At 38.1% G+C, this 22,988-nt stretch overlaps 1 protein-coding gene across 1 annotated transcript; it reads left to right on the top strand.

Annotated features, from left to right (window-relative positions):
- Positions 1-1,815: 1,815 nt before the first annotated feature.
- On the top strand, positions 1,816-20,960 carry PIG-K (Phosphatidylinositol glycan anchor biosynthesis class K). Its single transcript, XM_089860433.1, has 8 exons — positions 1,816-2,123; positions 2,516-2,676; positions 6,655-6,790; positions 12,548-12,659; positions 13,742-13,838; positions 15,780-15,897; positions 18,260-18,370; positions 20,576-20,960. Exons 1-8 carry the CDS (start codon positions 2,046-2,048, stop codon positions 20,813-20,815), a joined length of 1,053 nt encoding a protein of 350 aa, XP_089716559.1. The 5' UTR covers positions 1,816-2,045; the 3' UTR covers positions 20,816-20,960.
- The last annotated feature ends 2,028 nt before the right edge of the window (positions 20,961-22,988 follow it).

The raw sequence follows: 22,988 nt of genomic DNA, 5'->3' as shown, positions 1-22,988 counted from the left end.
CCGAAATTTAATTTTTTTTTTGTGTTAAATGGTTGGATAGAACTAGACGTTTTAATTGGGATTGTTTTCTTTCTTTCTTTTGGAAAATGCCGAAAGTGAAGAGACAATTTTACCGCTAAGTTTTAGCAAACGTGTTTAAATGGCACTACGTTAGACAATGGAGGAGTTTAGTGGATTTTAAGTATAGTTTTTCCACTTAAGTGTTGTTTAAATGCCCGAAAATTTTGAAAGAGCATTATAAAATTAATTCAAACTTGTTTATGTCGTTAATTAGATTTAATTTTTTTTTGTTTCGAAAAATGCCGAAATTAAACACACTACGTACTGTACCGCCACTATTTCGCAGGCTTTTTTGTTGAGAGACAGCGTTTTAACTACTTTGATTTGTAATATTTAAAAATGTTGTATCCTCGTCTTCAGTGCAGGGCCGGAAATAAGAAAAATTTCTTATAGGACATGCGTCCAGTGACCCCCCGTTTGACTTGAAAATTTATAGGACATTGTCCACCGGAGTGTGCAAAATAGTGTCGCATCTCCATAGTCAAGCTATCAAAACTTTTAAAATTTATTGGTCAAACTGTCCAGTGACCCCTTAGTTTTTAAAAAAATTATGGGACATTTTAAAATTTTATTGGACAATGTCCAGTGTCCTGTGCTTATTTCCGGCCCTGCTTCAAGTTCAGTGGGCCACTTTAAACTAAGTCTCAAAAAATTTTTAGGTTTGCTCTAACCCCTCGTTTTGCATTTCAGGAGTTGTATATTTGATATTTGGGGCGCATACACTTGTTTAGATTATGTTTGGGATATTTTAGGTTCAGGTTAGGTTAGGTTCAGGTTAGGTTAGGTTAGGTTCAGGTTAGGTTTGGTTAGGTTAGGTTCAGGTTAGGTTAGGTTCAGGTTAGGTTAGGTTAGGTTAGGTTTGGTTAGGTTCAGGTTAGGTTAGGTTAGGTTAGGTTAGCTTAGGTTAGGTTAGGTACAGTTTCTATTAGATTTCTCCTTTTCCAAAATATTGCAATTTTCATTAAAAAAAATTCAAAAAAAGAATTTCAAAATCATTTGCGGTGGAAATTTTTAACGGCATCGTGTTCCTCACCTCATTTACTATCAGAAATGAGTACAAACTCTTAAAAATCCGTGGAGGGGGAATACTACTATTTTACCTATTTTACCGCCTAAGGCGAAAGCCAAGCAGACTTGTAAATAGGGGGTACCAGGGAGCCTGTGACACCCAAGAAAATTCACTTGACACCCTGAAAAAATATTTTTAGGGGGGGTCGGGTACCACCCGGGTACCCTGAAAAATTCGGTGCGATGAGAACTCTCCCCCATAACTACAGACCAAAACAGCTCTCAAAGAAGGGAAAAAATAAATTAACGAATATTTCCCCACAAATCTGTAGCCGGAATGCATCCTTCCCTCCCTCACATTTTGTTTTGGGCTTGCTCCCTTACTCCCTAGTCTCTGTTCCCTTCACTCCCTTTAGGCGAGCGTGACGCAGTTTCTAGGATCAAGAGTACAAGGCTCAGTTGTCCACTAGGGAGCCCCGGGTACCCAAGAAAATTGGGCTTTGGAAGGATCGGGAGCCCTGCGGCTCCCGAAGAAATGATCACTATTTACAAGTCTGAAGCCAAGTCAATCTAGTCATTGCCCACTCGATCACGCGCGTCACGAGGCAAGCTGCGCTATAGCGCGAGCAGCACTGCCGAGCAGCTTGCGTCGTGAGGCGCGTGATCGAGTGGGCTATGATCTAGCCAAAGGGTGTTTGCTAGCAGACGACGCATAGTGGAAAAGTACTATTGTAGAGGTTTTCGGCAGATTCGAAATTGGCGGTAATTTAGTGAATGCCCGTATCTGCAATCAGACGGCAACCCTGATCCAGGGAAAGTTTGGTCCAAAAAGGGAAATTTGAAAAGTTTGAAAGAGTCTCGGAAATTCCATTTTTCCTACCTGGCATCACTGCCGCCAGTGGGCTGTCAACTTGTCAAGGCATAAGAAGTTACTGTTGATACTTGTACCGGCTGTACGTTGAAACTTAACACAAAATATGAAGGAACGATGTCAATGTATAATTGCATTATTATCAGCATTGTTTTTAGCATTGGAATTGGGCAGCGCACATTCGGTATGATTGTCTTTACTTTATTATATACAATATTTGTGTATTGTAAGTCTGAAACTCTGAACAGTCAAAAGACTGCAAACTGGTGGCTGTAGTAGTGGTCGTGGGGGCGGTCATAGATTGGTCAATTTGCCGTTTACTTGCCTTTTCAGAGCTTGTTGTTGTATTGTGGAGCCAAATATATACCTCTTTCGCTCATAATAGGGTAATGGCAGCCCTCTGCCTTCGACTGTATTAAGCTCTATGGGGAAATAACATGGGGTGCCATTAGTCTATTTGAGCCTAAAGTAATGCTGGACAGTGTAATAATCGTGAAAGTTATAAGGTTGGCTCCAGAAAGCATTCCTACCTTACTGTACTGAAGTTTAAGTAAATTGAGTTTCGTAACATTTCAGGATAGTTCGAAAGAAGAGAAAATAGAGGGATTCTTTAAAAGTAGCCACACAAACAACTGGGCAGTACTTGTTTGCGCTTCTCGGTATTGGTTTAACTATCGACATGTGGCCAATGTATTATCTATCTATCGTAGTGTCAAGAGACTTGGTATACCTGACAGGTAAATGAGTTTCATCAGAAGGGGATAATAGAAGAAGGATGACACTCTGTATCCTCTTAATGCTTTAGTTATGTAACGTCATTCTTCCCAGGCTCACCCTTTTAGTTTGTTTTCCCGCTCATCAAACTACAAATGGGCATCGCACCGTAAGGTGAATTCTATAATTGTTTGGCATTAAATCCCCAGCAATCATCCCACAAACCTCGTCTTGACGTGGGACAAAAATGCACAAGCGCATGCGTCTTGCCAAATATTTAACCGCTAATAGAGTAATGATGAGGGAACTATTTTTCGCGAATGTGATTCGTTTTAGTAACCTTGCTCTAAATGTTCCGATGTTGGGAAGAGTGACGTTACACTTACCCCGATTTGTGGTACACTTCTCTCGAAGAGAAGTATTATATACTTCTGGTTTTATTAAAAATATGTCTTTGGAAATGTATTTAAAGTGCTGAACCACTAATTTGCCTTTAGCCGAGACAGTAGAGAACAGGTTGGGTTTTTTTTTGTATCATCCGGAAGCCTCGAGGCTGATACGTAGTGAATTACCGCCAAATTATTGCAGATTACCAGTCTGGGAAATAAGGATATTTTTTATACTGGTCCTTGGGACCAGTGATCCCCTAGGGACCGAAATAATAAACTGGCCTCCGACTGGTCCCAGCCTTTGTTCTCCTATAGATTTGCAATTAATAAACTGGTCCCGAGGACCAGTAAGCCTCACTTCTCGAATTAAAAAACTAGTCCCAGCAATTAATAAACTGGTTTTGGACCAGAGGAAGTGTGCTATTTCCCAGACTGCAGATTACCCCCAACTATAATCATACCCATTATTCCGTATCTAAAACTAGCCTTTAAAAGAAGAATGAAATGGTCAGACAAACGGTTTTTAATTGATTTATATTGATAAAATAACATCGAAATCATTACAGGGATCCAAGAGGTCCTATAATTCCTATAAAATCCTACATTTTTTTTAAACTGTCCTATTGAATCCTTTAATTTTGGCTAAAATCGCCAAAAATGTTATAATTTTAAGCTACCCATCGGTTAAACCATAAGGACATAATCTCTCTAAGGACCCAAGCGCATCTATTAGCAAAATCATCTAGTTCTGCTAGATGTGACGTAGATTTTGTATAGGGGCTCCTTCCGAATTTTTCGTGAAATTCGCGGGAGAGAAAAATAATTTTCAAAATCAGCCACAACAGATATCCTAAGCCGGTCGTGGTCTAGACGCGAGCTCTGAGATAACGCTCTAAAGCGGTTGGGAATCAAACTAAAACAGGCGGGTAGGCGAGAGAGGAAAAACTGAGGGGAAAAATAAGTAAGAGAATTTCCAGAACCCCCCCAGCTCTCTCAGACACAATAGGTAAATTAAATTCGCGCTTAGTAAAAATCACGAAGAGCTGTCGTGAGAAATCTTTGAAGGAGGTAAAAATGTTCAATGCCGGGTTACTCTGCAGCGAATGCGCTCGGCCTCTGTTTAGGCTATAAAATTATTATACCACTTGAGATGAGACGGATGGCTGACCAAATCGGACATACATACATTTCAACCGTAACATAGAAACTTGGGCCCTTAGAGAGATGATGTCCTTATGGTTAAACCAGAACTCGGTCTAAAGAATATCTTAAAATTGGGATGGTTTTCCTAGTATTGTAGCTTAACTAGTTAAAAATAGCTCGGTTTATTATGGTTCTGATAACTGAACGTTCACTATGCACCACCATGGTGAGTTTTGCATGTGGGCAGCAAATAGGGAGTCTATTAGTTATCATTTGCTAGATCAAAAAAGCCAGGAAAAGAGAAATTAATATTTTACTGTCCTATGTAGTCGTATAATCATGGATGAAGGATGCGCGTGAAAAACATTCAACGCTCTACAGGATGTGCAACTCCCTATACTAAAAAGTAGACAAATCGATACTAGCGCCGCCTGGTTACCAGCGCTGGAAACCCTCGCGTGAAAAATAAAAAATACTCGACATAAGAAAAAAAAACACGCTACCGTCGATTTTTTTCCTAGCGTCGTCTGCTAGAAGCAAAACAGTGGGTTTTTTTTTCTTATGTCCAGTATTTTTTATTTTTCCCCACGAGGGTTTCCAGCGCTGGTAGCCAGGCGGCGCTAGTATCGAGTTGTCTACTTTTTAGTATAGGGAGTTGCACATCCTGTTGAGTGGTCGAATGTTTTTCACGCGCATCCTTCATCCATGGTATAATTTAGCCTGGTTGGACGGGGGGGGGGCAAATAGGACTATAACACACTGAAAAGGCATCCCCATATCTCTAGTAGAACCAGAGTTATGAGCCTCGATCCAAAGTCGGGTGTAATGCTATTCCTATGGAGGGTAACTTTGCAGTACTGGTTCTTCAGAAAAAATAAAAATTAATATTTTAGTGTACTATATAATTCTATAATTCTGAAAAACCGTCCTATAAATCCTATAAATATTTTCGAAATTCGGGGGGGGGGCGGGCCCTGTTACGTAAATAAAATATCAAAATCTTTCTGTAAATTTTAGATAATTTTTCAAAGTTTCAAAAGGTAACACGCCAACCTTAATTCTCATTTTTAATAAATTAAAGACTGTATATTTGTAAATACTAATAAATATTTAACAAATGACACGTCACAGGATTTTTTGGTTGATTAAAAGCATGTGCAACGAGATTCTTTTTGTTGTGACTGATGAGTTAAAATACTGGTGGTGGAAACCTTTTAAGTTAAAGGGACTCTGAAATGGCTAGACAAACACGTTTTAATTGATTTAAGGTTGATAAAGCTGAACGATCATTAACAAAAATCACTGGAAAGGCTTCATTTTCAAATTTGATAAACTTTAAGCGTGATTCTTTATAAAACGGTCATTGGAAACTTTAATCAATTAGCAACTGCAAGAATAAAAGCAGGCCCTTTTAATTCAGAGTCACGTGGTGTTGTGGGTGCTATTAAGATACAGTTCCGTATCATCAGAAGTATATAATACTTCTCTTCGAGAGAAGTGTACCACAAAGCAGGGTAATTGTAACGTCACTCTTCCCAACATCGGAACATTTAGAGCAAGGTTACTAAACCGAATCACATGCGCGATAAATAGTTCCCTCATCATTACTCTATTAGCGTTTAAATATTTGGCAAGACGCGCTTCCACATTTTGTCCCACGTCAAGACGAGGTTTGTGGGATGATTGCTGGGGATTTAATGCCAAACAATTATAGAATTCACCTTACGGTGCGATGCCCATTTGTAGTTTGATGAGCGGGAAAACAAACTAAAAGGGTGAGCCTGGGAAGAATGACGTTACATAACTAAAGCATTAAGAGGATACAGAGTGTCATCCTTCTTCTATTATCCCCTTCTGGTTTCATTAATTATTTTGAAGGTATTTTATTTTCTTAAAGGAATAGCGACCTGATTTAAAAATTATCTCAAATCTAAAGAAAACGTTACTTTTTTGAGAGTTTAAACTCTTCTGATTCCAAAAATATGCTTAATAAATATTTAAATATGAGGGAAAACATAGAAAAAACACTTCGAAAACTTGAAATTTGGGGGCAAAAGCAAATTTTCGGAGAAGATTTTTGGCGGGTTTTTCTCCTTGCTACGTCACTCACGGCATCTCGCGGAAAAGCCAAGCGCGCGCGCCGAGACTCCCGAGTATACCAATGCCGCGTGAATCTGAATAAAATAGGCTTAACGCGGCGCTGAGACACTAACAGGCGTCACGTGAGCGACATCTAGAGTAAAAATTTCTCCTTACTACGTCATCAAACGAAACAAAATTTTAACTAGGCCTTTTCCAAACCCAATACTTTGATTGCAATTTTATAAATTGCTACGAAACCAAATAAAAAAGTAAACATATCATAATAAACTAGAACTAGATTTTTCAAGGATTTTTTTCGCATTTTAAGTTTGTGGTTGACGAAAATTATGGCACTAACACTTTAATCAAATTATTATTTCTCAATAGTCACATCATTTTAATGGTTGCTGATGACATGGCTTGTAATGCGAGAAATCCACGTCCAGCGACGATTTATAATAACGCGCATCATCACATTAACGTTTATGGAGATGACGTTGAGGTTGACTACAGAGGGTATGATGTAAGAAATCTTCAAAAAACAAGTTGAATTTCAATTATTTCAGAATCAAGGAAGATTAACAATGGAATCGAAATAAGGCCTTCTCTATGACCATTAAACGCTGATGTACTGCAATGGAGATACGGCTCTTGGTTCTTTTAGTTCAGCGCCTCTAGCGCCACGCTGCAACCAGTGTTGAAACTGGAACCTCTGAGATGATCTAGGTTCTTGCATGTTGATTTTTATGTGGGGAAATATCCAGTTTCATAGAGGAAATATTTTCACCCATTACAGGGTTCGTACGGAACCTGGATAACCTGGATAAGTCAGGGATTTGGAAAATAGGGGAAAAAGTCAGGGATAAGTCAGGGATTTGGAAAATAGGGGAAAAAGTCAGGGATAAGTCAGGGATTTGGAAAATACGGGAAAACGTCAGGGATAAGTCAGGGATTTGGAAAATAGGGGATAAGTCAGGGATTTGGAAAATAGGGGATAAGTCAGGGATTTGGAAAATAGGGGATAAGTCAGGGATTTGGAAAATAGGGGATAAGTCAGGGATTTGGAAAATAGGGGAAAAAGTCAGGGATAAGTCAGGGATTTGGAAAATAGGGGAAAAAGTCAGGGATAAGTCAGGGATTTGGAAAATAGGGGAAAAGGTCAGGGATAAGTCAGGGATTTGGAAAATAGGGGAAAAGGTCAGGGATAAGTCAGGGATTTGGAAAATAGGGGAAAAGGTCAGGGATAAGTCAGGGATTTGGAAAATAGGGGAAAAGGTCAGGGATAAGTCAGGGATTTGGAAAATAGGGGAAAAGGTCAGGGATAAGTCAGGGATTTGGAAAATAGGGGAAAAGGTCAGGGATAAGTCAGGGATTTGGAAAATAGGGGAAAAGTCAGGGATAAGTCAGGGATTTTGAAAATAGGGGAAAAAGTCAGGGATATGTCAGGGATTTGGAAAATAGGGGAAAAAGTCAGGGATTTGGAAAATAGGGGAAAAGGTCAGGGATAAGTCAGGGATTTGGAAAATAGGGGAAAAAGTCAGGGATAAGTCAGGGATTTGGAAAATAGGGGAAAAAGTCAGGGATAAGTCAGGGATTTGGAAAATAGGGGAAAAAGTCAGGGATAAGTCAGGGATTTGGAAAATAGGGGAAAAAGTCAGGGATATGTCAGGGATTTGGAAAATAGGGGAAAAAGTCAGGGATAAGTCAGGGATAGGGGAAAAGGTCAGGGATAAGTCAGGGATTTGGAAAATAGGGGAAAAAGTCAGGGATAAGTCAGGGATTTGGAAAATCGGGGAAAAAGTCAGGGATAAGTCAGGGATTTGGAAAATAGGGGAAAAATTCAGGGATAAGTCAGGGATTTGGAAAATAGGGGAAAAAGTCAGGGATAAGTCAGGGATTTGGAAAATAGGGGAATAAGTCAGGGATTTAAAATGTTTTCCTAAAAAATCAGGGATATGTCAGGGTACGAACCCTGCATTATGTGTACTACATGGCGCTTTTATTACAGTTGCGATAAGGGGGTCTTCCATAAATTGTCATTGATATTTTAGTGGCCAATTGTAAAAATTTTATGAAAGAGAAAGGTTTCACCCTTAAGTTAACGTAAATGTTTTAGGGCTATTTATTTTTTATTGGTTAGATTGTGTGGACAAGAAAATTATGAGATTTTAACATTGTTGTTTTTTTTTAGTGAAAGCTAATTCACAGTTTTATTATACCATAAGAAGAATTTTTTTACTCCTTTTAAATAATACGGAAAATAATAAAACTTCTCTATGCATATAGAGCCAATGGCGGTATTCGATCTCCGTGATTGGACCAGTGTAATAATTTTGTTAGTAATATTTTAATAAAGCTTATTTCCCCGCTTGTAAATGCAGGGTTCGTACGGAACCTGGATAAGTCGGGGACAAGCCATGGATTTAAATTTTTTTTCCTAAAAAGTCAGGGATTTCGTATGGTATATCAAACCATGCTTGGAGCAATGCTAATTATGGGCCAGGTAAAATGGTCAGGGATATTGCTAAAATTTGGTCAGGGTTAACCTGGAAAAGTCAGGGATTTTCGTTGTAAAAATGTCGTACTAACCCTGAAATAGTGCCACTGGTAGTTCATTCTATGCCTTGTAAATAGATGCCTTCATAAATTCAGTGTGTTTAGGAAGAAAAAGCAGAAATAAAGAGCGTTTTTATTTCGCGCGTATGAAGTTTATAAATTTAATTCAATAATTGCTTTAAAATCCCTTTTTAAATATAAGCAATCAATGGTCAAACTTATCTACGATAAAAAGCCTTATTTCGATTCCGTTATTAATCGTCCCACTCAGTACGGAGTCTTCGGATCTTAACGTATTTCATCTCAAGTAATTTTTGCTCACTGGCCGCTGCCTTCAATTTGAATTACTGTAGGTTAGATCAAAAGTTCATAGAAAAACGACAAAGTGTCTAACAGGCATTTTGTCCTGACTTTGCCAGGGCCTGACATAATTTTTGGAGCTCGAGATTTTTTGAAATCATGTAACCCAATCATATTGCTCATTGATGACGTAATAGTTTCGGTAAAATCAAACCTTTGCCTACGAGTGTTCAAACGAACTTTTTGTCTCTCACAGAGTAGCACGATATTCGTAGTAAGTGAATAGGCAAGTGGGGAATGGAAGCGTTTTGGTAGTCTGACCCCTTTCAAAACGGTTGTTTTTGAGTGAACTGCCTGTTAGACACTGTTTTTTTTCCTATATAATTATGTTACATTTGATCCACATGTGAAATTGTTTCGTATATGCTATTTTTTGTGTGAAGTTACCATAAAATGATTCATATTTGGAAGTAACTATCTGAGCTATTTCGTTAGATGTGATACCATCTCTCTCTTCTTCCTTTATATCAGCGATTGCAAGATATATTCTTTGAAACCTTCCCAGATTTCTTTGAGGCGAAGCTTTTAGATTAGGGATGTCAAAACCGCCCGGTTTAACCGAAAACTGGTTTTTCAACTCCGGAGTACCGGTTTTTTAATTCTTCGGTATTTATCGGTTTTTTAAAATGAAAACCTAATCAGTTTTTTTTTTAAATCACAAAATGGAAAGATTTTGTTTTTCGTCACTTGTTGTTTAGCTTTGGTTGGCTGCTGGCAATCTACCACCATGGAGCAATATCAAACGAGACATAGATGCGTATAATGCAATTTTCTCACTCCAAGAGAATTACTCCATCTATAGAGTAATTCTACAATATGCCAATGGAAAACGGCATTAGTAAAGCCTATCGGTACTACCATAAGTCTATTATGTAAGGTCCCCATAAGTATGAGTCCCCAATTAGGTCCTATACTGCCGGCACTGTACTCGTATTAGCATTTTGAAAATTTGGCGGGTACGATAAAAGCGCCATCTATAGTTCCTAGGCTGTTTGCTTATACCACCGGAAGTTAGGATAGGACTTTCAACTTTTTCACCAATTGGGGAATGGCGGCGGGTACCGTTTACATTGCTGTTTAATTGGTAAATTCATGTCACATACTTACATACATATAATAAAAGCGGTCGTTGTTATCTTTACGCGGAGGATTAAGTTAAGTTACAAGATGAAAACAAGCTACACTTTCAGATAACTGTCTGAGGTAATTTATCTGGCAGTTTTTCTTGATTAGACTTTAAATGGCAAGGCTTAACCTCAGATTGAACATCTTTAAAGGCGTTTAGAAGATAATCTAATATTAACACTAGATACTTTTCGTGCAAATTGTTTTCTACTAATATTGAATACATTCTATCTCTTTCTCTGTTAATTAAATGCACTCCTTCATTTAAATATAACTTTAGTTGAGGCAAATACCTCCGAGCTCCGTTCCTGGCCGCCGCCATTTTTAAACCTGCCTACGATTCAATCTTTAAGACTAAGACATGCGCAATACGAACTTCGATTATTTCATTTCCACTTCGTGGTACCTCTAGAATCCGCCAGAGGGCGATGAAATTTCCTTACCTACTACCTTCATTAGGGGCATTTGCTTATGACCTAAATTGTCTTTGTCTCACACTTATGGGGACCCTACATAATAGACTTATGGTACTACCTAATCGGTACTAATATTTGGTCTTTGAGTTTACCTTGGAGTATAGCATTTTTCAACATTTATCTTAAACGGAAGGATAAAAACCGGTTTTTTTGTCCAGTTTTTTGGATCGGTTAAACCGGCCATTTAAATTAATCGGTTAACTGAAAACCGGTTTTTTTCTGGGAAGTTGACGTCCCTATTTTAGAAACCATCATTTGTGGCCGGTCCCCAAGGATTTGGCTCTGCGCCTGAGCCCTGACCTCCACACTTCATAGAAACAAGAATGCCCCCATATTAAAGGGACTGTAAAGTAGGCATCGGCGGGTGGGTAAAAACTTTTTGAAATACGTCACAGGCAACACGTGACAAGATACAAAGAATCCACATGGAGTGGGACTGGACACCTAGTCCTTGTTTTTTGCGAGATTCCAGCGCCAATTCTCTGAAGTGTCAATTTTCGAAATAAAACGAGCTAAGCTTCTTTGAACCACGCCTTTCCTAAGTCACGTGTCTCTGACGTATTTCAAATAATTTTTACCCACCCGCCGATCCCTTCTTTACAGTCCCTTTAACAAGAACGAATTCAGAATACCATGGTATCCTGAATCCGTTCGTGAAATCAAAAATAAATAGGGGAAAGTGTCGGTCTCTCTCCTTCGTCTGTGACATGCATTTGGAGGGGTGAATGCATACTCGCGAAATCTGTTTCATCCCCCTCGCCTATTCACCACGTTCCTTATATAATTTGTGATATTGCGCGTGAAGAAATAGTGCGGTTTTATTTTACAATTTACATTAGCTGATTTTTGACTGAGGCTAACCGTGGCCACTGTAGTTTATCGCCACAATTTAATTTGATGATGTACATGATTGAATTAATTTAGTTTGCTGATATTGATGTTATTTACTAATATTTGAACGTTTTAGCTTATAATGACAACCCAGGGCCTAAGTTTAAGCAAAACTCTAAAGGATTTTAACGACGAGTTTTTTGAATTAAATGATGATTTCAAGAACATCTGCGGCATTTTTAATTTAATTTCGGCGTGCTAACGCTTTAAACAAACTTTAACCTCGTTGAAACTAAAGAAAATAGGACAGAGCGCGGAGGTTGTGACTTTTCCTTGAGATACGCCTATGCCAAATTCTCCCGTTTGGTGGCGTACGAGAGTTATTTTCCGGAAGAATGACATTAACTACAAATTTGATTGGCTGATACCATTTTAAACACCTCGCGTGCTTGAGCGTTTCGAAATGCCTGTCAAGCTAAGGCAAAGCGTTGCCTACGTTAATCAAGGCCTGTGCGCGGTGGCTTCGAAGGGGGGGGGGACTTTTAAGAAACGCGACTTCTTTTCTCCCTATTTGAGCGCGAGAGTTCATTGATAGCTGGACCGAAACGCGCGCGAAAATGAGTATTTAAAATTCTAAGCGCGAGAAAACGAGCAGTTCAAATTCCAAGCGCGAGAAAATGAACATTTCAAATTATTTAGGTCCAGCTATTAGCGCCTCGGGTCCAGCTAATAGCGCCTCAGGTGAGAGAATCTGGCAACTTAAATTGCCAAAATAAAAATAAAAATCGGCGCCGCGCACAGGCCTTGATTAACGTAGGCAACGAGGCAAAGGCAGGAAAATATGGCAGTCCGACACTTTCCCCTATTTATTTTTGGTGATATTAACAAGTTTGGACTATTCGTAACTGAATGAAAATTTGTTTATCTCCAAGGTTACTGTTGAAAACTTCATTCGTGTTTTAACCGGAAGACTCCCACCAAGCACTCCACACTCGAAAAGGTTATTGTCCGATGAGCGCAGCAACATTCTAGTGTATATGACAGGTAAGAAATTTTGCAAAGTTTAACCACGTTTCATGGTTTTTCCATGGATAAAGAATACACGTCGTGAGGAATTTTGTTTTCACGCGCCTACAGGATAGGCAACTCGGCCCTATCTCGGACGACAGCTTATTCTGTATATACTCTGTTCCAGCATCGGTTGTCAGCACGCGCAAACCTAGATCTCTATGTAACCTAGCATTGTTCTTGCTGATAAGAGACGAAAAACTTCAGAATTTTCAGTATTTAAAATATCCGTGTGTTTTTTTTATCTCGAATGCACGGACCTATAGGCTTTAGTTTCAAAACGTGTAGTAGGCTGTAGGCAATTTCACACGTATTTGAGCTAAAAAACTCGCGGATATTTTAAATCCTGAAGATCCTTGAAGTTTTCGTCTTTTGACAGCACATACAAAGCAACGTTACATAGAGACCTAGCTTTGCGCGTGCTGACAACCGATGTTGCAACAGAGTATATACAGAATAGATAGTTTACACACATAGAGGATTCATACCATATACACCAGGAGGCAAGGCTACCTGGAGGACAGAAACCCGTCTGCTTTTTGTCCTCCAAGTAGCCTGGTCTTCTGGTGTAAATAGTATGAATCCTCCATGTGTGCTAACTATCTATAACCTACATAGGGAGTTGCATGGATTAACTAACGCTAGGGATAGTTCGTTCCCCCCAAAAGATAAAGCATGCATGTTCCAAACGCCCCCTAGCAGCAGCTACTATCCCTAACAGGAAGTTACAAGAAAATTGGACCAAATATCACGGGTTCTATGACGTCAAAATTGAAATCCTGCCTAAATTGGGCGCCGCCATTTTTTAAATCCGCAAAAACGATTTATTTTGCCTAGAGATGGCGCTATATCTACATCCGTTTTGGTCCAATAAATTGGGGGAATAAAGAGGGGAATCAAGGAATATTTCGGAACATGTAGTTGGCGATAGAAATACATGGGAGACACGGTTAGTGAACAATCCCTGGGAGTTGCCTATCCTGTAGTGTGAAAAAAAAAATTTCCTCAGGCGCATACTTTTTCCATGGTTCTTCATTTTTAGAACTTTGGTTTTTCAGGACATGGTGGCACTGGGTTTTTGAAATTCCAAGACGCGGAAGAAATTAATAGCATCGAATTAGCTGATGCTTTTGAGCAAATGTGGCAGAAAAGGAGGTAATAATTTAGCTAAGTCATAAGAAAATAATAAATAGCTTCCTATAAGTATGAAACGCGGTACATGTTCATACTACAGCATTTGTAATGCCCCATGGGAGAAGAGCCCGCGCCGCTTACGGTACGGTGTCCGCGAAAAGCACGATGGGCTGGGTAAATATGGCCTCGCCTGTAGAGACACAACAAACCCATTAAACCTACCACGGAGCTGTATTGTAGAAGGAGTAGAGACTCGTAGCTTCTCCTCTACTAAAAAAAGCTAGACCTTATTTGTCCATAAAAAGGGGGTATGAATTTTGACCCTCCCTCCAAACCTAGGCGAGCCAACGTAAACAATAAAGATGGCCGCGAGCTACGAACGTTCAGGAGGGTTAAGCCTCGGTCTTTTGTGTATCGAGTCCGAGTGACGGGAGTTTCTCAAGCGTTTGCAAATCTTATTTAAATTTTTATTTTTACTATTATTTCTATTTATATTAACTATAATATGGAAAATATTCAAAGAATTAAGCCGGGAAAGAAGAAAACGAAGACTTCTTTAAAACACGTGACGTCAGAGATTGTTTACATTGGCTCGGTATTCGCGAAAGTTGTGCGTGGAGCACTAGTACGCTTATGTCTAGGCCCCAGAGGCCTAGTCTCTACTCCTTCTACAATACACATCCGTGGGCCTACCTCGTTGTTGAAATCAAACATTTCAAGCTAGTTTTTGTTTTTCGCGCCATCTGTTAAGTGTTAATTTATTATGATAATTTTGACATCCACTTAATCACTTATAATTATCATATGAATAACTTCAAGACCTTTAACGCGTTAAAAACTAAAGTAAATTCTGTTTACGTGGCTTAAATGGAGTTTCATACTTATAGGGAGGTATATATCATTTTCTTATGGCTACATCTACAAGAGGTTGAATTAAGGTTGGTTGGACCGAAGTACAGAATTTTTTTTTTTGATATGAAAATGTTCTATGGCATTTTGCTGTTAGGGTCGGCGTTTTCAAGTTATGGTTTGCACTGTTTTACCAATGACCCCTTAAATTTAGAAACCAAAAAAAAAAAAAAACAATGCTAATTAAATGATGTTGCTAGGTTTTGAATGGTGCGCGTTTAAAATTAATTTGACTAAAGAATTGGTGAGCACCAATTTTTCAGCAGATTTTACTTAATGCGCGCGTCATTCAAAACCTAGCATTGTCTTTTTTTTTGCTTAATATTAAGGGGTTTATACCTAAAACACTGTTATTCATAACTTGTTAACTTTGGCCCAAGAAGTGAAATGTCATTTTTTTCGACTCAGAATCACGTGTTGTAGGCCTAGTAGTTCTCGTTGTACCACAATTTTTAGAAAACCCTGAATAATGAGTTTGTTAAAGGGAATGAGAAGCTTTCTTTGAAAAACCTCTGATTTATATAACAAACGATAGAATTAATTTCTGTGAATTCAAAAATATCAAGCTTTTAATTCTCCCTCCGATTTCTGGTTATTTGGCAAAATGCATTTGAAAATGCTTTATATGAAATTATTTGAAAGCCTCTTTTTATGAAAGGCTGAAACGTTTCCTGTAGTCTGACGTCACAGATATATTTTTCACGTGAGATGGTGCCACTCTCTGCCAGAGTTTAGACTGGCGAGAAGCTCGAGTCGCGTTTAGGATTCCCGCGCTTTTTCCCCATTACGTCATAGTGATGTCATCAAACGGGCGAACAAGCTCGACAAGACAAAATTATTGATATATCGAAACTGAGTTTTCGTGATTTTTCAATGGATTTTAAAAATAGAAACTTTGGTTCACTTATATTAAAAAGTTGATATTTTGAAAGTAGAGACTTGAAAGTGTAACATAATACCACTTTCGTGGTAAAATATGACATGAAATTGTAAATTCCCATACCCCTTAACTTTGTTCACGCGTCTTTAATTGTATATTTTTCATTTCAATAGATACCATGAGGTGTTTTTCATGATTGATACTTGCCAAGCGGAATCAATGTTCCTTAAATTCTATTCTCCAAACATCCTTTCTGTTGCTAGCAGTAAGGTTGGCGAAGACTCACTTTCGGTAATTGCATTTTTCATAGCATCATGTGGGTTTGTCATCTAGGCTGCGTCCGAATATTACCTAGCCAGCTTAATTCTAAAGCCCTAAAATTTAGCCAATGAAAATCAAGTGATTTGTTATCGATTCTTCTACTTATTATAAGTCCAATCTGCATATTGAAATCTTCAGGAAATGCCTCAGAGTAATTTTAAAATTCAAATTAGTTTGAGATTTTGTGGATAATTATAAATTTGTACCTTTGACCACTCGCGTAATGCCCACCTTCTTGTTAACAAAATTTACGTTTCACGCTATGTTTCGAGCCATTATTGCACATCGCGCAATTTTTATCAGATTTCGTGCTAAATTTCCTTCCACATGAGTTTAGCACCTAAATTATGTTACGATTGATGCCATTTTCAAGTTATCTATGAAATCCCAATCTAATTTGAATGTTATTATCATCCTACGGTATTTTCTGAATGTTTCACTATGCAGATATGTCCTATAATTTGTGGTACGTAGAATCAATAAAAAAAAATATATTTCCCTTTTCACCTTCACTTAAAGCATGGTTTTCACTTGGCGAAAATCACGACTTTTCGTCCGACGTCAAGCGACAACCGAAAAAAAAAAACATAGTAAGGCTAGTTCACACCGGCGATATTTTAGTCGCTGGGGGAGTGGTTCTCATTGGAGACGAAATTTTAAAAACGCTTCAGCCGGCCGAGCGCTATTTTACGCATCTTAAGCCTAAAAATTCAAGCTTGTAGTATTCTATATCTATATAATAATGAACCATGTTATTTTCTTGTCCTTCTTAAAACAAGTTTTTACTTTTGCGCTCTTTAGAGCTAGCGAAAGTATTGTTCCGACCCTTGCTGGCAGGCTGGGCGCCTTTTCTATCCCCATTTCCCCCTTTTTTCGCGTACATGGTCGGATATTTGCAAAGAACTACTCTTTGGCTCTGCAACATCAATATAATTTTTTATTTAAGAAAATATTTTGCGCTTTGGATCCCCACTTTTCTCCTCAGATTATTGACTAAGCAAGCTGAGCCACTAATTCTAGTCACTAGAGGTCGCGCAAAAGTGTAATCTGGCCGGTGCCATCTTGTTAACATATCCATATTTATCTAATAAGAACATAATCAATTTTAGCTAGCGTACGTATTTCACTCATAAAAAATTAAACTAGAAGCATGAAAACCTGCCTAAATTTACCTCTGTTATTTCCATAGAGATCAGAACTCAATGGTTATTTTACACCGAGTGACCAAGGCTTAAAATTGAGCTCGAACTCTGGTAATCTGGACGGAACGTAGCACACTTCCCCTTCCCACTTTTTGAACCTGATTGGTTGAAGTCTTTTTTCGTCGAGCGTTTAGCGAAAAAAAAATAGAACAGTCGCTTTTGGGACTTTTTGGGGCGATTTTCACGGCGAATATAAGAAAATTCGCTCATTTTATTCGCGGGTATCAACTCGCGTGGCGAAAATTGCCTAAATATCGGTCCTGCTAACTGTTGCCTATTTACGCCAAAATTTTATCAACCTAAATTTGGGCCTAAATAGCAACAGCCGTGCGGGGGCGACTATTTAGGCCCAAAATGTTTAATCCTAGGAAAAATTGGGCCTAAATATCAGTCCGAATAACGTTGGGCGGGGAAAAAATTTTGGGCGGGCAATTTTTGGGCCGATATAGAAATGTCCCCGCAGCGACGACTATTTAGGCCCAAAATGTTTAATCCTAGGAAAAATTGGGCCTAAATATCAGTCCGAATAACATTGGGCGCGGAAAAAATTTTAGGCAGGCAATTTTTGGGCCGATATAGAAATGTCCCCGCAGCGACGACTATTTAGGCCCAAATTAATAGCCTGCACAAATCACACTGTTTACGCTTGTTCACGTCGGAGACGCCGCCCACCACAATCCTGGATAATGGCCGCCAAGATTGTGTTGCAGCCACATCATTTTTCTCCATATTATTTAAAGCAAAGCGCGGGTCCAGTAAGTTGACTTACCTTACGAACTAAAGTTTTGGCTTGGCGAAGGCTAGTGGGCGGGATTTATGAGTGCACTTATAAATCCCGCCCAAGAATACTTTCTGCCTTCGCCAAGCCAAAACTGGAGTTCGTAAAGAAAGTCACCTTGTAGGGAATCCACTGGACCCGCGCTTTGCTTTAACAAAGTTTTCGAAGTTTTTTTGTTATAAATAGTTGAAAATACGCTTGTAAAACGCGGGTGAATTTGATAGGCTTATTAAGAGTGCTGCAGGAATCTCGAACTCATTTTTTTTCTGACAAAGATTCGTTAGTGAGATAGTATTATTTTGACTGTCTTTTTTTAAATGAATCTTTAATGATTGAAAATATTTGTTTTTAGCACCATGGAGATCCGACTATTGGCGTTTACGTCATAGACAGGTATACTTACTACGCATTGGAGTTTTTGGAGAAAGTCAAATCAGACGGCGAAGAAACTATAAAGCAATTTGTGAGTAAATGATGAGCTTTAGTTTTATCAAGGCATGAACTGAGATTTATCACGGGAAATAGACTAATAGATAATATTTAACCTATGGCAGTGTGAATAGGGGTTTTTGACTTAAGCTTGCCTTTGCTTTGACATGATTTTTGCAGCACGAGCCATTTTTAAATCAGTTAAGCTAATCAGGTTTTTAAATTATGAGTCAATTATTTCGGTAAAATTAGGCGTCCACCTCTAACCAGTCAAACGAGAAACTAAGGTAGGTGTGTGAGACTTTGTTTCGCGCGTAGTAGCACGATATTTGTAGTAAGTGAATTAGAAAGGGAGCTGGACTTGTTTCGTTAAATTTTGACGCCACTTTAAAACGGGCGTCGCTGAAAGAACTGCTTATTTTGACACTTTGTGATTTCGCTATATACTTTTGCTTTAAATGAACACTATTTGAAGGAAAATCCCCATTGTCCAATAATGTAATCGGTGTTCAATTAATGACCTATAACGTTCTTGCTGGTCTGTTGATTGACGCACATTGAAGGATTTATTTTGTTGTACAGATGGATATTGCTTTGTACTTCCGTTTTCAAGGGTGTCAAACATTAGTACTAGATATGGCCGATACCAGGCTTAACCCGATACCGATCGATACCGGTACAAACATGAACCGATACCGATCGATACCGATATTTACTCACTATGATCCAAAACCCGATACTTCTAGGTTCATCCCTAGAGTAGTAGGCGCGTACTGAGAAAGATTTTCGCTTATTAGTTGTTAGATAAACAGAATTCAGGTACTTTTATATAAATGAGAACTCGTCACGATTGTAATTCATAGAAATGAGATATTATCACCATCATTACGTTACTAAAAGACCTAAAAATGTCATGTAGCGCCATATAACGCATTTTAAACGAGTATCGGTTTAGTATCGGTATCGAACCAACCGATCCGATACTATCGGGAAACCCCGAGTATCGGTGCCGATACCGATATGGTATCGGTACCGGTTCATCCCTAATTAGTACAGTACCTTGCCTAGTCACTTACTACTAATATAGTGCGAAAGTCCCATCTTGTTTCTCTAGTCTCCAGAGCGCCGCCACACTGCTTAACAGATTCTTGTTTGCTCGCTTGGAGTAGCAGATGGGAGTTTACAAAGACGATTACCACTCTTATGAACAATCTGATTATCTTATATGATTTCAAAACGACAGGAGTCAGACCATGGCCAACTTGGCTCACCTTATTTCGCCGGTAGAAGCTTTACCCGAGCCCCATGTTAAAAAGCGACTAACAAGCCCCTAGTTCCAACTTTCGCCGTTAGGTGCGCTACCAACCCAGTTTTCCTCGTAATGCTTTTTCTATGGGAAAAAAATTCGGAACTGGACTCTGTTTTAGAGCATTTTAAATATATTTACCGATTTTTTTCGTGGTCAAATTTTAAATGAGAAGTCAAGTAAAATCTAATTTACATTTTGAGACCAATTTCATAATTTTCCGTCCGTTATTTCCGTAAAAATTAACATTCAAAGTTGGAGTTGTTTTTAAGGCGGAGAAATTAATTTTCTCAGCAAACCAACGCCTTTGTCCAACGGCGCCACTAAATTTTAACTTGGATTTAATACTACTACTACGTATTTAATCCAAGATTTGAATGTAAACTTCCTTCAGACCAAGGCTTAATTCTAGACGGCGCATTTCTCCGCCTTAAAAAGAACTCCAACTTTGAATGTTGATTATTCGTCAAATAACGGACGGAAAATTATGAAAAAGGTCTCAAAATATAAATTAGAACTAACTTGACTTCTCATTTAAAATTCGGCCACGAAACAAATCGGTAAATATATTAAAAATGCTCCAAAACCAAGTCCACTTCCGAATTTCTTTTCCCATAGAAAAACCATTAGGAGGAAAACCAGTGCACCTAACGGCGAAAGTCGGAACTAGGGGCGCTTTTGCTAGTCGTTTTTTAACATGGGTCTCGGGTAAAGCTGGCAGGCCTTCTACCACAGGTAATTTAAGGTGGCCATGGTCAGATGAAGGAAAGCTAAAATGCCTATTAAGCACTTTTTTTTTTCTTTTTAAATATACTTTTGTTATGACACTGTTAAACCGATTTTGGGGTGTGCAAGAGTAGGTAGCGTGCATCAATAAACAGGGGTCGCAGCTTCCTATAAAGCAATAATTTTATATTATTAAAACCTTTTTAGCTGGAAGTATGTCCGAAGCGAGTATGCATATCGACCGTTACATCCAGAACCGATTTATTTCCAAGGAATCCTGAAAATGTTTTGATAACAGATTTTTTTGGTAGTGTTAGAAATGTAGAGGTCACTCGCGAAGTTGCCAATTTAACTGGGAACTCCCGTAACGATTTACCGCTAGTTGATAATTCACTAACAAATGCTATTCCAGTCAAAAAATACTATCCTAGGCTATTTTCAATATAGATTAAGAATTTATCGTCTGCTATTTCATATAACATTTTCATTAAATTAAACGACAATAGTTACCAATGTATACAACCTTAAATTTTTTCTATCACTGTAAATAAAAACCAATAAAATGGCTATTAAAACTAGTCCTTAAAGGGAATGAGAAGCTTCGTTTGAACACCCTCTGATCTATATAACAAACGATAGAATTAATTTCTGTGAATTCAAAAATATCAAGCTTTTAATTCTCCGATTTCTGGTTATTTGGCAAAATGCATTTGAAAATGCTTTATATGAAATTATCTGAAAGCCTCTTTTTATGGAAGGCTAAAACGTTTCCTGTAGTCCGACGTCACAGATATATTTTTCGCGTGAGATGGTGCCACTGTCTACCAGAGTTTAGACTGGCGAGAAGCTCGACGCGCGTATAGTATTCCCGCGCTCTTTCCCAATTACGTCATAGTGATGTCATAAAACGGGCGAACAAGCTCGACAAGGCAAAATTATTGATATATCAAAACTGAGTTTTCGTGATTTTTCAATGGATTTTAAAAATAGAAACTTTGGTTCAATTATATTAAAAACATGATATTTTGAAAGTAGAGACTTGAAAGTGTAACATATAATACCATTTTCGTGCTAAAATATATGAAATTGTAAATGCGCATACCCTTTAATACGTTTCTGGATGGTATCGGACTAAATATTCCCAAGACAAAATCCTCCGGGCATAATCCCTTGTCACAGTGAAAATAAAAAGCCGTAAAGTATACAATATCAAATCTAAAACACTGAAAGCTTTAGCCATCTGGTGGTGTGTGGTTAAGGTTTTGAACAGCGGTGCGAACGATGGTAGGTTCGAATCTCCGAAGGTATGTAAATAGTATTAAAATTTAATTTGACTTATTTCTAATTAATTCTTTTCAAGGGAAAAAATAGGAGGCTCATTCCTATTTTAGAGGCCGTTTTCCTTAGTGGGAAATTTTTTTCTAGGATAGTAGTATTCACTGTACGCGGAAAAGCAAAACCTATGATGGAGAGAATGATACCAGTTTTTGTTGTAAAGTTTCTAATCATAACAGAAGTTGTATACGCAATTAAAATCAAATTTCTCATATCAATTAAACTTAATTTCAAATTGAAATACATATTATAATTTCTGGCCCTTTGTGAGTTTGAAAAAAGTCCTTGATTCGCCAAGGATTGTGTATAAATGCTGTTTTTTAGGGCCTGCGAAGCAAAACTCGTTTTTGTATAATATCTGTCCCTTTTAGGGGATGAAAGTTATTTCGAAAATAAATGAGTTCTGAAATGGCCAAACTAAATCATCCAATTTTTTAAGATTAATGATATGGGATTTCTCTAAATCCGAACTTACAGTTGGAATGGTCGGAAAACACAATACACTGTATAAAAGCACACTATGCTAAATATTCGTTGAAACCGCGTGAAAGTGACTGATAATTATAAAAAGTAGGCCCAAAAGGTTTTAGAAAAATCTTGTGACCTTAATTTGAGAATCAAAATGGTGAAATTTAGCGCGAGATTTGAATTGAAACTTTTAATGAAATCATAATATATATATTATATTATATTATATTATATTATATTATAGGGTATATATAATATTATATATGTATTAAACCTAGAGTTTCAATTCAAATCGGCTTAGGCCTACCGCGAAACACATGGTTTTTATCAAGCACGTTTATCAAAACCTGACTGTGCCATCTATGAGTCTCTAGCGGAACTAATTACAACTTTTATTTAAATATTTGCAATCAGAAACAAAGTTATGATTTTTATTTCATCTATTTATTAGATTAAAAAGGACTAGAGTTTTTATTATTTAACTCTCGTATTTTATTTAACACGTTTAAAAACTATCTTGACTGCTTGCTACGCAGATTATAGCAGCAGACGGTATTAAAAAAAGTTCTTGAAGTGATTATTAGGTGGCGCCACCCGTATTCGAAAAAGATTCATGCTCGACAAAACGGGGGGTATGAAAGAAGAGGCGGGTCATAGCGACAGAGGTAAAAAGGAATTACGTATTTTTCGCCGTCCCCCCCCCAGCAACGTCATTAAAACGTAGTTTAAGTGTGCAAATATGATAATTTAAACTTTTCGTTACGAGTTGGAGGGAGAGGCTCTTTACTGGGCTATGAGTCGGACTGGAGTAAATACT

The sequence above is a fragment of the Phalangium opilio genome, unplaced genomic scaffold, assembly GCF_054372755.1.
Source record: "Phalangium opilio isolate 3A_F unplaced genomic scaffold, DU_Popi_V2 ptg000352l_1, whole genome shotgun sequence".
NCBI lineage: Eukaryota > Metazoa > Arthropoda > Arachnida > Opiliones > Phalangiidae > Phalangium > Phalangium opilio.
This window is presented reverse-complemented; position numbering and strand designations above follow the sequence as displayed.